The sequence below is a fragment of the Anarhichas minor genome, unplaced genomic scaffold, assembly GCF_050575085.1.
Source record: "Anarhichas minor isolate MPS153535 unplaced genomic scaffold, ASM5057508v1 ptg000048l, whole genome shotgun sequence".
In the NCBI taxonomy this organism is placed as follows: Eukaryota; Metazoa; Chordata; class Actinopteri; order Perciformes; family Anarhichadidae; genus Anarhichas; species Anarhichas minor.
In genome coordinates, this window is record NW_027466494.1 from 342501 (window position 1) to 360000 (window position 17500).

General features: G+C 38.2%; 3 protein-coding genes across 4 annotated transcripts in view; 2 read left to right on the top strand and 1 right to left on the bottom strand.

The window, feature by feature from the left end:
- Positions 1 to 3565, top strand: part of itgav (integrin, alpha V) — a 38391-nt gene extending 34826 nt beyond the window's left edge. For both annotated transcript variants that reach the window (XM_076112241.1, XM_076112242.1), the window contains exon 32: positions 334 to 3565. In XM_076112241.1, coding sequence (XP_075968356.1) covers positions 334 to 426 — 93 coding nt within the window. In that variant the 3' untranslated portion in view covers positions 427 to 3565. The remainder of the gene's footprint in view (positions 1 to 333) is intronic.
- A 489-nt stretch (positions 3566 to 4054) lies between these two features.
- On the bottom strand, positions 4055 to 11378 carry LOC142971651 (alpha-aspartyl dipeptidase). Its single transcript, XM_076112243.1, has 8 exons — positions 11116 to 11378; positions 9724 to 9812; positions 9030 to 9104; positions 8550 to 8629; positions 8207 to 8380; positions 5352 to 5411; positions 4287 to 4369; positions 4055 to 4201 (listed from the first exon to the last, which is right to left on the bottom strand). Exons 1-8 carry the CDS (start codon positions 11208 to 11210, stop codon positions 4141 to 4143), a joined length of 717 nt encoding a protein of 238 aa, XP_075968358.1. The 5' UTR covers positions 11211 to 11378; the 3' UTR covers positions 4055 to 4140.
- A 2473-nt stretch (positions 11379 to 13851) lies between these two features.
- tgfbr2l (transforming growth factor beta receptor-like) overlaps positions 13852 to 17500 on the top strand; it is a 13519-nt gene continuing 9870 nt past the window's right edge. The window contains exon 1 of the mRNA XM_076112236.1: positions 13852 to 13906. Coding sequence (XP_075968351.1) covers positions 13852 to 13906 — 55 coding nt within the window. The remainder of the gene's footprint in view (positions 13907 to 17500) is intronic.

The window sequence follows — 17500 nt, forward strand, 5'->3', positions numbered from 1 at the left end:
GCAGAACACACCACAGTCTGCCACACACCTGTAAAGCAGGGAGAGGTGCAACACGTGGCACCACGTTTTGACCAGGAAGAAGATTATCTCCTCTTCTTCCTCCTCCTCGGTCTCTTCTGTCAGCTGTTCAATGAATGCAGAATATCTACGATAAAAACATTCAAAACAAACTGAATAAAAGGATTCAAACATGTTCAGTTTACTAAAATCAGCTGTTTGAAAATATCTTTGTATTTCCTGAAGTTTAAGTTGCTGTGATGAATAACATGTAAACGCAATCTTCCTCTCCTTCATCTTCTCCTTCTTCTTCTCCTTCTTCTTCTCTCCCTCTAGCTGGGTTTCTTTAAGAGGGTCCGCCCCCCCCAGGAGGACTGCACAGAGAAGGAGCAGCTCCAGCCGGAGGAGAACGGGAACACGGACGCTTAGAGGAAGGACAGACGTCCATGAAAAGAGACATTCAGGGTAAAAACCAACAAGGAAGAAGTGTCCTCTGTTTCCACTGCTGACAGGCAGCAAAGTCTTCCGGGTTCTTTCTTTTATTTCACGAATTATGTTGAGAAGCTCCACAGATGATCCTCACAGCTCAATATTAATATTATATGAAGCTAAGCTGCAGTCAGCTGCTGGCTAGCTTAGCTTAGCATAGAGACCATTATGTTTGATTGATTGTAATCAGTGAGCTGCTTCCTGTGTCACAAAGCCAGGCGAGCTGTTTCCCCCTGTTTCCAGTCTTTATGCTAAGCTAAGCTAAGCTAAGCCAACCAGCTTCATATTCACCCTGTTTGATGTTTGTGTCCACAACTGCTGATAGATTTAAGATCAACACTGTTTTCTACTGAAATAATTAGAGCTGTAGTTTCACTTTCTGAGGTGTTTTGTAGAGTTCAGGATCTGGTCTGAGATCAGGTTCTGGTCCGAGGGTTAGAGGTGGAGGTTCATGAGCTTCTGGTCTGGGATCATCTTTATGTTCTCTTGATATTAACGAACATGTTAGTGAAGGTTATCATCACCGTTTGAATTTGTATAAACGAAGTTTAGGATGCAGTTTAAATGTTAAAATGAGTTTTAATCCACTGAAGTGATGTTAGAGACATTAACACCAGTCTTTAAATATTCACAACAATAACTAAAACAAACTAACAAAATACTCGGAAAATAATTAAACTTATTTTGCAAATTAACTTATTTTCAAAAAATACAACAGAGAACAAAAAGATGTTAGAAATACAGACGAGGTGATGAACCAAGGGATTGTGGGTAATAATTGTTAATTAATTGTGTTTTTCAGCAATGACTCAGCGTTATGGAATATGATTAGTCAGCATTAAGTGAAACGTGTCTGTTTTTGGATAAAGATGGTTTAGTTTCTGATGATTTAATGTTACAGTAATATATTTACTCTGATATATTCTCTTTGCTTGGGGGGGGGGGGGGGGCAGGGTTGATGCTGTTTTTTTGTGTGTTTTCAGTATTTTTTTATGTATTTTCTACAAAACCATGATGATAATCACAACAATTTATTCCGGCTCATTTCAACATAATTTGTTTTGCTGTAAATTATGTTCAATGCAAACTGTTTGTAAAAAATTAAACTGAAACAGTTTGCTAAGCCCCGCCCCCTGAATAGTGACGTCCAATCACAGCGAGGGTCGACAGGTCGGTCAGTGTTTCTCAACGACGTACAAGAAGCTTTTTTAAAGAATAAGTGATCAAACATGAGCTAGCTTACTTCCTACAGTAGTAACCACAGACTCACGGTGACGTCTCTCGTTGGTTTGTGGATGTTTTGAAGCTTTGAGGTCTGCGATTTCGCCGTCACCATCTTGTTTTTTTGCAACCAGTGAACAGGAAGTGACCATATGTGGACTGAGGAGGAGTGACGTAGAGACGCCGTATACGTCTCTGGTAGAGACCTGTCAATCACTGTGTAGCCCCGCCCTAAAGCATCCCCTGCTTTATGGTCTGTTTGACTCTAAATGGACCATAATGTACTAAATGAACATCATGCTGTATTGAAGAAGACTTGAAACTAGAGATTGAGACCATAAACTCATGTTTACAATGTTTACTGAGGTAATAAATCAAGAGAGAAGTAGAGTCATTTTCTCATAGACTTCTATACAACCAGAGGAGTCGCCCCCTGGTGGACACTAGAGAGAATGCAGCTTTAACACATGAAGCTTTGACTTCACTTTAAAGAACCGGAGGTTTGTCTCCTGATACGAACAGATTATCTGCCCAAATCCAGATCATTCAAAGAAGAATAAAGCATTACTTTGTTCTGCTAGCATTTTAGCTAGCTACCGGGTCAACGTTATGATACTAAACCCTAAGCGTAACATTTCTTCTTTTGTCTGATCACTAGAGACTTTATTGGCCTCATGTCACCGCGTCCTCTCGGCTGTTATCGTCTTAATTATTTCTCTTGCTGCGTCTTTTCTCAAGTTTTTATAATGGTACGATGAATATGTTTACTGTCGCTGCAGTTTATTTTCACATCAACTGCCAAAAAAAAGCAAAAGCAAGAAAATATGTGAACCAACGTGAGGCGCAATGATTTACTTTTAGAACGTGTTACTTTCTCGACCCAAAGTGTTGAAGTATGTGCGGATATCATTCCAAAATGGCGGCTTGCTAGCTAGTTAGCTTATTAGACATAACAAAGATAAATCTGTGGATTTAACAAGTTTTAAAATCAGATTTCAGGCGATGGTGTTTTTTCTGAAATTTGGTCTCTACTCGTGTGAAATCTGCCGTCGTCATCATCGTAAACCGTACGACAACAGACGGGTCGACTGGCGTAGCAACATTAACATTAAGGGCGGGGCTTAACAGAGTTTCTTTGTTCTTTCTTTGTTTTTTTATTACTGATATTTTTCATTAATGCCAGCTTTGCTTTGCTATGTGTGTGTGTGTGTACCCATATTGGGTTTCCATCATGAATAAATGATAATTGTTAAACATATATTTTAATCCAATTAACAATCACAATGAAATAACTCCACGGAAACACTTTATTTGTTTGTTTGTCGTCATCGCTTTGTTTTGCAGAAGTTAAGGATGAACTGGTTCTATTGGTTCTACTGTTGGACTTCAGTCTTCACTCTTTTTACTTTGAATCTGATGTTTCTGACCGACCTGGTCGCTAACGTACGATTTGTGTTGCTCCTAACGTAGTGTTATTACGGTAATGAGACGAAGGTCCTGGAAGATACATGTACACGTTTCTTCTTTTCGAAGCATAAATAAATACTAATATAATAAATCTGATGAACACTTAGCAGAGTTTAACAGTAGCGTCTGATGATTGATAAACACAAAATATTTTCCACCTTTTCTTCTTGTAAATCTACGACTTTAATCCCCTCCCCCGCTCCATAATTATTCCTTTTTTACCTACTGGGATCCTGATACGTCGTCGTAAACGTCAAGAAGTCGGCGTTTAAACGAATAAAATATGAACTATTTTTGATGTATGTATTCTTTAACCTAGAGAATAAAAAAATAACTGTTTGATAAAGAGATGATTTCACCTTTTGAACTGAAATAAACTGATTTGTTCATATTTGATTTGTCTTTAATATTATTTTATTGTGTTGCATCTGAAACATGAGCTGTGATCTCTTAATGAGACATAAAAATAATAAATAATAAAATCTGCAAAAACAATTAAATGAGACATTCAAATGATGTTTTCATCAGAATATTATCACATTGTTGGAACACTTTATAAAGTTTTAAAGGTTCATTCCACAAAAATACTACTTCCTGTCTTGCAAATCACTTTGGTTTGTAACAGTTGCATGATGGGAAATCTGTGTAATTAGCAGAAAGCTTATCACTTAAAATAGAAATCAGGCTTATGACACAAATTACCCAACATGCAACGCTGAGGAACCAAGTTGAATTATATTTGATGCAATAATAAACACTAACCAGCGACAATACTTTTCAATAAAGATCACTCTACTCTTTGAGATGCAGTATGAAGTACAAGTACCTTGAATTTGTATTTAAATACAAACTTGAGTCAACACACAGAGACACAACAAAGTTTTCTTTCAATATTTAATCAGTTTTTCTACATTCCGTCATCCAGAACATCATAAAAGCTTAAGGACCTTCATGTCCTCTGAATGGTCAGCGTGTCAGCAGGTAGCTGAGATCACTTCCTGGTTCGTACTCCACCGGGGGCTTTCCCCTAAAAAACACAAACAGATCACGGTTGCTGCTGGTGTCACCGGTGAGCTTTCAGGTTCTAAGTGGACCGACTGTGTTTGTGTTACCTGGTGAACAGTCTGGCTTTAGTGGTTCCCAGTAGAGTCGCTTTGTTTCCCTCCACCAGCAGCAGAGACCCCTCCCTCAGACCCTGAGGACAACCAATCACAGGGCACGATGTCATGCTAACAGACTGAGGCTAAAGCTAACAGGTCTCAGGTCATGATGTCATGCTAACAGACTGAGGCTAAAGCTAACAGGTCTCAGGTCGTGATATGCTAATAGACTGAGGCTAAAGCGAACAGGTCTCAGGTCGTGATATGCTAATAGACAGGCTAAAGCTATCAGGTCTCAGGTCGTGATATGCTAATAGACTGAGGCTAAAGCTAACAGGTCTCAGGTCGTGATATGCTAATAGACTGAGGCTAAAGCTATCAGGTCTCAGGTCGTGATATGCTAACAGACTGAGGCTAAAGCTAACAGGTCTCAGGTCGTGATATGCTAACAGACTGAGGCTAAAGCTAACAGGTCTCAGGTCGTGATATGCTAACAGACTGAGGCTAAAGCTAACAGGTGTCATGTCATGATGTCATGCTAACAGACTGAGGCTAAAGCTAACAGGTCTCAGGTCGTGATATGCTAACAAACTGAGGCTAAAGCTATCAGGTCTCAGGTCGTGATGTCATGCTAACAGACTGAGGCTAAAGCTATCAGGTCTCAGGTCGTGATATGCTAACCGACTGAGGATAAAGCCAACAGGTCTCAGGTCGTGATATGCTAACAGACTGAGGCTAAAGCTAACAGGTCTCAGGTCGTGATATGCTAACAGACTGAGGCTAAAGCTAACAGGTGTCATGTCATGATGTCATGCTAACAGACTGAGGCTAAAGCTAACAGGTCTCAGGTCGTGATATGCTAACAAACTGAGGCTAAAGCTATCAGGTCTCAGGTCGTGATGTCATGCTAACAGACTGAGGCTAAAGCTAACAGGTCTCAGGTCATGATGTCATGCTAATAGACTGAGGCTAAAGCTAACAGGTCTCAGGTCATGATGTCATGCTAATAGATTGAGGCTAAAGCTAACAGGTCGTGATGTCATGCTAATAGACTGAGGCTAAGCTAACAGGTCTCACCAGGACACACGGAGTATCAGGTTCTTCGTGGTACTGGGTGATCCTCTGCTCTCTGGTCTCCTGCAACAAAACAACATTTCCCATAATGCTTTGGAGGATGTCAACAGGAAGTATAATGTTACCATGGAGCCAGTTTATTTTGAAGTATATATTGAGTCAGATTTATGGGCGTGTCTTTGAATAATTACATATAAATATGAGTCACACACTGAATGTGTGGTTCTCTAATAACTTCTGCAGATTCTTTGATAATTAATCTTTAGACTGTCGGTCGCTCAGAAAATAAGACAATAATGGATAATGAAAATAAAACGTTCATCCTATTTTAGTAATTACTAAAATAATATCATGTGCAGAGAAATCATGAATGTATGAGAACTGAGTCAGACTGCAAAGGATTGTGGGTCGTCTGGTTTGATCTTCTGGAGAACATCAAACGTCAGGACTTTTATTTCCGTTTGCTGACACAGCATTTTATTTTTGTTGCAACAGCTTCACATGTTGCATAACTTCAGAAATGAACATTGAGCTTCTTGTTTCTCACTTCACTTAATATCGTAAAAACTGGGTATTATATATGTATATTACATTATATATATATACAGTATATATATATATAGTACCCAGTAGTAGTGGACTGATTAAAGGACTAAAGGACCTTTGGACTCACATGGCAGGAAATCGACCAATCAGTGTCAGTGAAATGATCACCAGACTTCACAAAGAGATCAATGATGAGACACATTTCTATTTGATAAAAAGAATCAGTATTAAAGTCCAGCTTTTTATTACGGAGCGTCTGAAGCAGCTGAATACAGTAATAATAATAATAGAAATAGTAATAATGGTGATACAACTATGTGAAGATAATAAAGTAAAAGTCCTGCATTCAACATCCTACTCAAGTAAAAGTAATAGAAAAATGTAGCAGTAGTAAGTAGTGAAGGTACATGTTGTGAAAAGTATAAATAAAAAGCAGCATAAAATAGAAATATTCCAGTAAAGTACTTTGTAATAAGTACAGGTATTAATGAAAACGATATATCTCTCTTAACTCATATGTACATGTAGGCGTCCGTGTCTTTCTGTATCAAACAACCGACACGTTTTGAAGTCTCCCATTCGGCGATTTCGCCGTCGCCATCTTGTTTTATTTGCAACCAGTGACCTGTTTGATGTTTGTGTCCACAACTGCTGATAGATTTAAGATCAACACTGTTTTCTACTGAAATAATTAGAGCTGTAGTTTCACTTTCTGAGGTGTTTTGTAGAGTTCAGGATCTGGTCTGAGATCAGGTTCTGGTCCGAGGGTTAGAGGTGGAGGTTCATGAGCTTCTGGTCTGGGATCATCTTTATGTTCTCTTGATATTAACGAACATGTTAGTGAAGGTTATCATCACCGTTTGAATTTGTATAAACGAAGTTTAGGATGCAGTTTAAATGTTAAAATGAGTTTTAATCCACTGAAGTGATGTTAGAGACATTAACACCAGTCTTTAAATATTCACAACAATAACTAAAACAAACTAACAAAATACTCGGAAAATAATTAAACTTATTTTGCAAATTAACTTATTTTCAAAAAATACAACAGAGAACAAAAAGATGTTAGAAATACAGACGAGGTGATGAACCAAGGGATTGTGGGTAATAATTGTTAATTAATTGTGTTTTTCAGCAATGACTCAGCGTTATGGAATATGATTAGTCAGCATTAAGTGAAACGTGTCTGTTTTTGGATAAAGATGGTTTAGTTTCTGATGATTTAATGTTACAGTAATATATTTACTCTGATATATTCTCTTTGCTTGGGGGGGGCAGGGTTGATGCTGTTTTTTTGTGTGTTTTCAGTATTTTTTTATGTATTTTCTACAAAACCATGATGATAATCACAACAATTTATTCCGGCTCATTTCAACATAATTTGTTTTGCTGTAAATTATGTTCAATGCAAACTGTTTGTAAAAAATTTTACTGAAACAGTTCGCTAAGCCCCGCCCCCTGAATAGTGACGTCCAATCACAGCGAGGGTCGACAGGTCGGTCAGTGTTTCTCAACGACGTACAAGAAGCTTTTTTAAAGAATAAGTGATCAAACATGAGCTAGCTTACTTCCTACAGTAGTAACCACAGACTCACGGTGACGTCTCTCGTTGGTTTGTGGATGTTTTGAAGCTTTGAGGTCTGCGATTTCGCCGTCACCATCTTGTTTTTTTGCAACCAGTGAACAGGAAGTGACCATATGTGGACTGAGGAGGAGTGACGTAGAGACGCCGTATACGTCTCTGGTAGAGACCTGTCAATCACCGTGTAGCCCCGCCCTAAAGCATCCCCTGCTTTATGGTCTGTGTGACTCTAAATGGACCATAATGTACTAAATGAACATCATGCTGTATTGAAGAAGACTTGAAACTAGAGATTGAGACCATAAACTCATGTTTACAATGTTTGCTGAGGTAATAAATCAAGAGAGAAGTAGAGTCATTTTCTCACAGACTTCTATACAACCAGAGGAGTCGCCCCCTGGTGGACACTAGAGAGAATGCAGCTTTACATTACATTATTACATTACTGTCATTTAGCAGACGCTTTTATCCAAACTCTAGATTCTATCACATTCACACACCGTAGGCACAGCTACAGGAGCAATTTTGGGGTTAAGTGTCTTGCTCAAGGACACATCGACATGCGACTAGACGGAGCCGGGGATCGAACTGCCGATTGAAGGACGGCCCTGCTCTCCACTTAGCCACAGTCGCCCTAACTCTCTTAACTCATATGTACAGCTTTAACACATGAAGCTTTGACTTCACTTTAAGGAACCGGAGGTTTGTCTCCGGACGTTGAGAGACTCACCCCCATGTGGCGGCTGCCTGGGTCGGGGTCCTGGTAGTGCGGGTTGATGTTGAAGGGAACGAGTCCGATGGCGCTGAAGGACGGCGGGTAGACGATCGGCATGTCGTTGGTGGTGTTGATGCTGACGGTCGCCACGTTGGTGCCGGCGCTGGAGCCCATGTAGGGGACGCCGTCCTGGGGGGGGGGGGGAGTTTAACTGTGTGTGTGTGTGTCTGTGTGTGTGTGTGTGTGCTACTGTGTGTGTTACTGTGTGTGTTACTGTGTGTTTATGTGTGTGTGTGTGTGTGTGTTACAGTGTGTGAGTGTGTGTGTTACAGTGTGTGCGTGTGTGTGTGTGTATTACCTCCATCACTCTCCTCCTGATCTCCGTCACCACCTCGTTGTCATAGAGACTCTTCAGCAGCCGAAAGGTGTTTCCTCCTCCTGAAACAAACATGAACATCATCTGAGGGAGCAAGGCAGCGATGAGGGAAGGAGGCTAGTAAGGAATTATAGGAAACAAGGAAAGGAAAGTTTCTCTCATGTGTCCTTCGCTGCATCATCTCTAATATATTAATACGACATGAAGAAGAGTTATGAACTTTATGTTTGGGTTAAAGTCGTCGGGATTTAAACCCTCGACCCTCTCCCCTCCTCCTCTCATCTCTTCTCCTCCTCTCCTCTCTCCTCTCCTCTACTCTCCTCCTCCTCTCCTCTCTTCTCCTCCTCTCCTCCTCCTTCTCTCCTCCTTCTCTCCTCCTCCTCTCCTCCTCCTCCTCTCTCCTCCTCCTCCTCTCTCCTCCTCCTCCTCCTCTCTCCTCTCCTCCTCCTCCTCTCCTCTCACCTATAAATATTCCCTGTGCCGTCCTCACAGCGTCTACGGGGTCGACGGCCTCGTGAACTGAGTCCAGCTCATAACCTGAAACACACACAGATCGGTTTATAGTTTGATGTACTGCGCTGTGATTCTGAAGTACTTCATGGAGGTAATAATATATAAATAGTATTATTTATATACCTGTATGATAATGAGATGTTTCTGATATTTAAAATACATCATTTTAGTAGAAAAACATGCAGAAAATACTTAGTTTTCTAATATTTAGAAAATAGATAAAACAAAGTCATATATATAAACACACACTCTCACTCACACACACACACATGCACACACACACACACACACATGCACACACACACACACACTCACCCACACACATGCACACACACACACACTCACCCACACACACACACACACACACACACACACACACACACACACATACACACACACTCACATACACACACACGTACACACACACACAGAGATACACACACATACACACACACACTCTCACTCACACACACACACACACACATACACACACACGTACACACACACACAGAGATACACACACAGAGATACACACACACACACACACACACACACACACACACACACATACACACACACTCACATACACACACACGTACACACACACACAGAGATACACACACACACACACACACACACTCACCCAGGCTCTTGAACCTGTCCCGGGCCGTGCTGCTGTAGGCGTCTTGGTCGTGAAGCGCGTACGGAACAAACAGAATTCTCTTCACGTCTCTGAAACAAACACAAAGTTTCATTTCATATTAATTATCAACGTTTTTATTACATAAACATTATTAATATCATCTGAAGTCTCTTCACATTAAACTACACTGAACATTCTGTCATTTTAAGATTTAATACAAAGTTTAGATTAACATTGTTGATTCAAATATTCATCATAAATAAACTTGACCAGTGAATAATTACTGACATGTTCAAAGAGACAAGTATAGATTATTACAGCTTTAATAACGTGTTGCATAACTTAAATATTGTTCTCTTATCATTTAGTGTTTGTTCTCAATACTTTAATGCACATTAAGTTCCTCCTCCCCGCACTACACCGACAACGTTAACGGTACTCTACACTTCAACACATACTGTACAACAGGGGCGTCGTTAGGCCTATTTTAGGGGGGCTGAAGCCCCCCTAACATGTTCTTCAGCCCCCCCAAATAATTTGGCATTATTGGATAAAAAAAAATAAAAATGTATTTATATTTATAACTCTAACATGCTACATATGTGCGTGCGTTCTGGTTTGTATGTTTTCTCCCCCTTCAAATTACAATCCAACAGCCGATCATCATACTTAACGATATAAAGTTGACACTGTCAGGTCCATTCTCCATCCATTGTGTGCGGCCCCTTTAACAATCAGGATTTGGGAGTGATGCGGGTATGAAAGCTAGTTTATCCGTCTTTCCTTTATAAGCAGGAAAATGATTTCTCTCTTTATTTGAGAAAAGTTCATATTTGTGTTGTCAAATTTCACTATGACCCTGAAATTCTGTCTCTTGTGTTATCATATACTGAATGCAAGTAAAACTACAGAGCAAAATCACACTCTTTCTGATTGAACCAATCTATGAACTGTCTGAAACAATGGATATCCACGGCCCCAAATGGGCCCCAAAAAAAATTGCTGCGTGTGGCAGCATGCAGCTGCCCTTGGGGCTAAGCCCCCCCTGTCTTTGAATCCTAGAAACGCCCCTGCTGTACAACATGACCTCACACCTTTAGTATTTATTAAAATAATCATAACTAAGTGCTGTTTGCCTGCCGAACTTTACCACGTGACCGCTGACACACGTGCGTGCGTGCGTGTGTGTGTGCGTGCGTGCTGTGTGTGTGTGCGTGCGTGTGTGTGTGTGTGCGTGCGTGCGTGCGTGCGTGTGTGTGCGTGTGCGTGTGTGTGTGTGTGTGTGTGTGTGTGTGTGTGTGTGTGTGTGTGTGCTGGTAAACGTGGAAGAGTTCAACTATGGTCAGTGGAGTTCCGCATTGTTCTCCTTCCTCGATAAAACAGTGAACTTACTTCCCGAAGAAGCGCGCGATGTCCCGCTGACAGTGCTCCAGGTAGCCGCTGCCGTGCAGCGTGGAGTTGGACACCAGCAGGAGTCTCCTCTTCATGTCGGACCACAGACTCAGAAACACGAGAAGGTCTGCAGAGGTTCCGCTGCTGAGGAGTCCAGAGGGCGGGGTCAAAGATCAGCTGTGATCCCGCTGACTACGGCTCTCTGACGGGCTGTAAACCCGCAATAAACCCGCAATAAACCCGCTATAGACCCGCTATAGACCCGCTGTTATCAGCGCTGAGACCAGAACACGTGTGAACACGTTGCACCAGACTCTGTGTTCATTTATCTACTTTAACTTTTATTTTGACACAAACACAAACATTTGTTACTTTGTATCAGTTATTCCACCAGGAGAAACAACCACACTACTTCCGGCGCAATTCTTTCAGAATAAAAGCACCACCACGACCTCAAAACGAAGTAATACATTAATGCATCAAAAATATTTATGTTCAATCCCTTTTGACCAGTGGAGCTGGTGAACATGTTCTCTGTAGGGCTGAGCCTCATCAATCAATGTCAGCAAACATCCCAGAATGATTTAATGCAAACACATTAAGGTATCAAACACGCATTACTACTTTACAGTTAAATATTTAACCTTTATTCCAACATGAAAAAAAGCAGAAAATAACACTTTAATAAACACGTCAGGACATCTTATTATAGTCTCATTATAATATAATAATATATATATCATATAATAATATATATATATCATATAATAATATATATATATCATATAATAATATATATATCATATAATAATATTCACTATAATATAATAATATATATATATCATATAATAATATATATATCATATAATAATATTCACTATAATATAATAATATATATATCATATAATAATATATATATCATATAATAATATATATATCATATAATAATATTCACTATAATATAATAATATATATATCATATAATAATGTATATATCATATAATAATATATATATCATATAATAATATATATCATATAATAATATTCTGTATAATATAATAATATATATATATCATATAATAATATTCACTATAATATAATAATATGTATATCATATAATAATATATATATATATATCATATAATAATGTATATATCATATAATAATATTCACTATAATATAATAATATATATATCATATAATAATATATATATCATATAATAATATTCACTATAATATAAAACACACACACATATATATAAATATGTATTTATAACTATACATCATGTCTCAGCAGGTGCTTCATGTCCCTCACTCCCTACCTGTCCCTGCTGGATCTGTCCCCGTTGTTTTAAAAAGCTAAATAAGTTATTAGCATGAAACTTTATTCATCAAAATGTCCATTTCATTTTAACCGAACTATGAATCATATGAAAGTAAAGATGAATAAATAAAGGAGGCTCAGTAATACATCTGTGAGCTCTGTTCTCTGGAACGTCACAAGTATTTAAAACTTAATTTGAACACAATTAGAGCTCATTCAGTGCTTTTATTTTGAAGAACATCCCCCCCCCACCCCGGACCTAAAACATATTCAGAATAAAATAAAAAGATCAAAACATAATTTTAAAAAGTAATAATAATGCAGCTGATGAACTTGTTATTATTTAAATTGTAGGAACAAAAGATTGAGAAACTGAATCATTGTTTTGCTGACTTTACATTTAGAAGAAGAGTTTTTATAAAAAGTCAAAAATAAATATTAAACTTAAATGTTTTGTTTATTTTCTCACCAGTGAAACTACTGAAGTTACACGGTGAGGCCACGAGGGGGCAGCAGAGCGTCAAACTGACCTCCAGACTTCATATATATAAATGTGTACTTGTGTGTGTGTGTATATGTGTGTGTGTGTGTGTGTATATGTGTGTATATGTGTGTGTGTGTGTGTGTGTGTATATGTGTGTGTATATGTGTGTGTGTGTATATGTGTGTGTATATGTGTGTGTGTGTATATGTGTGTGTGTGTGTGTGTGTGTGTGTGTCTAATGATCTGTAATAATCTCGTTAGTCGTCTCCGTCTCAGTTTAAGTGTCTCACAGCTGAGAAGATTAATATTTAAGAAGTGAAACTTGTGATCAGTTTATAAAATACACAATGTTAAAGATGAAAGTATAACAGTTAATACAGATGATTATATTATTTTAGAATGTTGTGAAGATGGAAATGAACCAGGAATAAATAAATGATTAATAATAATGTGAATTATAAAAATAATACATATACCTATAAAATAAACGTGACACTTTGAATGGAGCCGTTCTGCACAATGAGTACTTTTACATTTGATACTTTGGGTACAGTTTGCTTCTAGTACTTATCATTTAATGTACTTTAAGATATTACTTAGCAGTATTTCTTTTATTGTGGAAACTCTTGTTAACATTTCTTTGCATGCAGGACTTTTACTTGTGAGTATATGTTTCCATGGTGGTATTAGTACTTGTACTGAAGTATAAGAACTGAGTACTTCATACAGTCATCATAGGAACACATGGAGACACGAGCAGTGGAAACACAGAGGCAGCAGCGGGGGGCGGGGCTAACCCACATCTGGATGAAAAACATCTGGACTCTGTGTGTCCACATACATGAGAGAGTCTCCGCTGATACCGGGACCGAGGACCGACCGACAGACCGAGAGCCTCCGCTGTTTGTGCGGATCACTTTCCCCGCAGATGATGACTCGCCGCTGGACGTTTTGGACCGGGATCCTCGTCCTCCTGACGGCCGGTAAGAGCTGCCTGTTGTCGGGCTTTTCTCCCTCTGATCCTCGGAGCTGTTTGTGGAGGAGGTGGATAATGTGTTCTAGTACCAGTACAACAAAGTACAAGTACACAAGTAGGATGTGTTCTAGTACCAGTACAACAAAGTACAAGTACACAAGTATGATGTGTTCTAGTACCAGTACAACAAAGTACAAGTACACAAGTATGATGTGTTCAAGTACCAGTACAACAAAGTACAAGTACACAAGTATTATGTGTTCTAGTACCAGTACAACAAAGTACAAGTACACAAGTATGATGTGTTCAAGTACCAGTACAACAAAGTACAAGTACACAAGTATTATGTGTTCTACTAACAAGTAAAGTACCAGGACAACAAAGTACAAGTACACAAGTTGTATGTGTTCTACTAACAAGTATTAACAAGTAAAGTACCAGGACAACAAAGTACAAGTACACAAGTAGTATGTGTTCTACTAACAAGTATTAACAAGTAAAGTACCAGGACAACAAAGTACAAGTACACAAGTATTATGTGTTCTAGTACCAGTACAACAAAGTACAAGTACACACGTATGATGTGTTCTAGTACCAGTACAACAAAGTACAAGTACACAAGTAGGATGTGTTCTAGTACCAGTACAACAAAGTACAAGTACACAAGTAGGATGTGTTCTAGTACCAGTACAACAAAGTACAAGTACACAAGTTTTATGTGTTCTAGTACCAGTACAACAAAGTACAAGTACACAAGTATGATGTGTTCTAGTACCAGTACAACAAAGTACAAGTACACAAGTATTATGTGTTCAAGTACAAGTAGAACAAAGTACAAGTACACACGTATGATGTGTTCTAGTACCAGTACAACAAAGTACAAGTACACAAGTTTTATGTGTTCTAGTACCAGGACAACAAAGTACAAGTACACACGTATGATGTGTTCTAGTACCAGTACAACAAAGTACAAGTACACAAGTTGTATGTGTTCTAGTACCAGGACAACAAAATACAAGTACACAAGTATTATGTGTTCTACTAACAAGTATTAACAAGTAAAGTACCAGGACAACAAAGTACAAGTACACAAGTATTATGTGTTCTACTAACAAGTATTAACAAGTAAAGTACCAGGACAACAATGTACAAGTACACAAGTATTATGTTTTCTAGTACCAGTACAACAAAGTACAAGTACACAAGTATGATGTGTTCTAGTACCAGTACAACAAAGTACAAGTACACAAGTATTATGTGTTCAAGTACCAGTACAACAAAGTACAAGTACACAAGTATTATGTGTTCTACTAACAAGTATTAACAAGTAAAGTACCAGGACAACAAAGTACAAGTACACAAGTAGTATGTGTTCTACTAACAAGTATTAACAAATAAAGTACCAGGACAACAAAGTACAAGTACACAAGTATTATGTGTTCTAGTACCAGTACAACAAAGTACAAGTACACACGTATGATGTGTTCTAGTACCAGTACAACAAAGTACAAGTACACAAGTTGTATGTGTTCTAGTACCAGTACAACAAAGTACAAGTACACAAGTAGGATGTGTTCTAGTACCAGTACAACAAAGTACAAGTACACAAGTTTTATGTGTTCTAGTACCAGTACAACAAAGTACAAGTACACAAGTATGATGTGTTCTAGTACCAGTACAACAAAGTACAAGTACACAAGTATTATGTGTTCAAGTACAAGTAGAACAAAGTACAAGTACACACGTATGATGTGTTCTAGTACCAGTACAACAAAGTACAAGTACACAAGTTTTATGTGTTCTAGTACCAGGATAACAAAGTACAAGTACACACGTATGATGTGTTCTAGTACCAGTACAACAAAGTACAAGTACACAAGTATTATGTGTTCAAGTACAAGTAGAACAAAGTACAAGTACACACGTATGATGTGTTCTAGTACCAGTACAACAAAGTACAAGTACACAAGTTTTATGTGTTCTAGTACAAGTAGAACAAAGTACAAGTACACACGTATGATGTGTTCTAGTACCAGTACAACAAAGTACAAGTACACAAGTATGATATGTTCTAGTACCAGTACAACAAAGTACAAGTACACAAGTATTATGTGTTCAAGTACAAGTAGAACAAAGTACAAGTACACACGTATGATGTGTTCTAGTACCAGTACAACAAAGTACAAGTACACAAGTTTTATGTGTTCTAGTACCAGGATAACAAAGTACAAGTACACACGTATGATGTGTTCTAGTACCAGTACAACAAAGTACAAGTACACAAGTAGGATGTGTTCTAGTACCAGTACAACAAAGTACAAGTACACAAGTATTATGTGTTCTAGTACCAGTACAACAAAGTACAAGTACACAAGTATGATGTGTTCTAGTACCAGTACAACAAAGTACAAGTACACAAGTATGATGTTTTCTAGTACCAGTACAACAAAGTACAAGTACACAAGTGTTATGTGTTCAAGTACAAGTAGAACAAAGTACAAGTACACAAGTTGTATGTGTTCTAGTACCAGTACAACAAAGTACAAGTACACAAGTATTATGTGTTCAAGTACAAGTACAACAAAGTACAAGTACACAAGTTGTATGTGTTCTAGTACCAGGACAACAAAGTACAAGTACACAAGTATTATGTGTTCTACTAACAAGTATTAACAAGTAAAGTACCAGGACAACAATGTACAAGTACACAAGTATTATGTTTTCTAGTACCAGTACAACAAAGTACAAGTACACAAGTATGATGTGTTCTAGTACCAGTACAACAAAGTACAAGTACACAAGTATGATGTGTTCAAGTACCAGTACAACAAAGTACAAGTACACAAGTATGATGTGTTCTAGTACCAGTACAACAAAGTACAAGTACACAAGTAGTATGTGTTCAAGTACCAGTACAACAAAGTACAAGTACACAAGTTGTATGTGTTCTAGTACCAGTACAACAAAGTACAAGTACACAAGTAGGATGTGTTCTACTAACAAGTATATATATTATATATATATATATACTGTATATTATTCAAAATGTCTGTGATTTAAAATGAAGAGACATGAATGAACAGAGAGAAACACAGCGTGACATTAAAAATAAACATATTATCTCACATCTAACAAAGAGCGAGTGTATGTTAGAAACCTCATGAATAGAGACACACACACACACACTGACTTCTTGGCGCTGTCTTAAGACACTGGAGAAGAGACGGACTGGCACTGAAAGAAAGTGTGTTTTATTTGTACTAATGAGGAAAGTGAGGTGACGTGGTGATGGCCTGATGACTCCTCACACACACACACACACACACACACACATGAACTCATCTGAGGATGTAGTGCTGATTAGTATGTTAATATCTGTTCTGTCTCCTTTAACAGTCCAGTTATTTACATGTTTAATGTTCAAAACTGACCTATTTTTTAGGCCTCTGCTGGACAATTGCATACCCGTACTAAAAAGAGTCTATCTCTGCAACCACAAGGTCTATTTGAATAATGTTGGTGTTATAATAAAGGGAACACTTGTGAGATTTGTTCAGATGTGTAAATATCAGTGCATATCTTACTGGTTAAGAGTAAATGA

Excerpts from the sequence above, each read along its gene's own strand:
- LOC142971651 (XM_076112243.1), bottom strand. The coding sequence starts at position 11,210 with ATGAAGAGGAGACTCCTGCTGGTGTCCAACTCCACGCTGCACGGCAGC. Across the intron at positions 9,105-9,723 it reads GGACAGGTTCAAGAGCCTGG|GTTATGAGCTGGACTCAGTT; the intron begins GTGAGTGTGTGT and ends TGTGTGTTTCAG. Across the intron at positions 4,370-5,351 it reads CTGATACTCCGTGTGTCCTG|GGTCTGAGGGAGGGGTCTCT; the intron begins GTGAGACCTGTT and ends GGTTGTCCTCAG.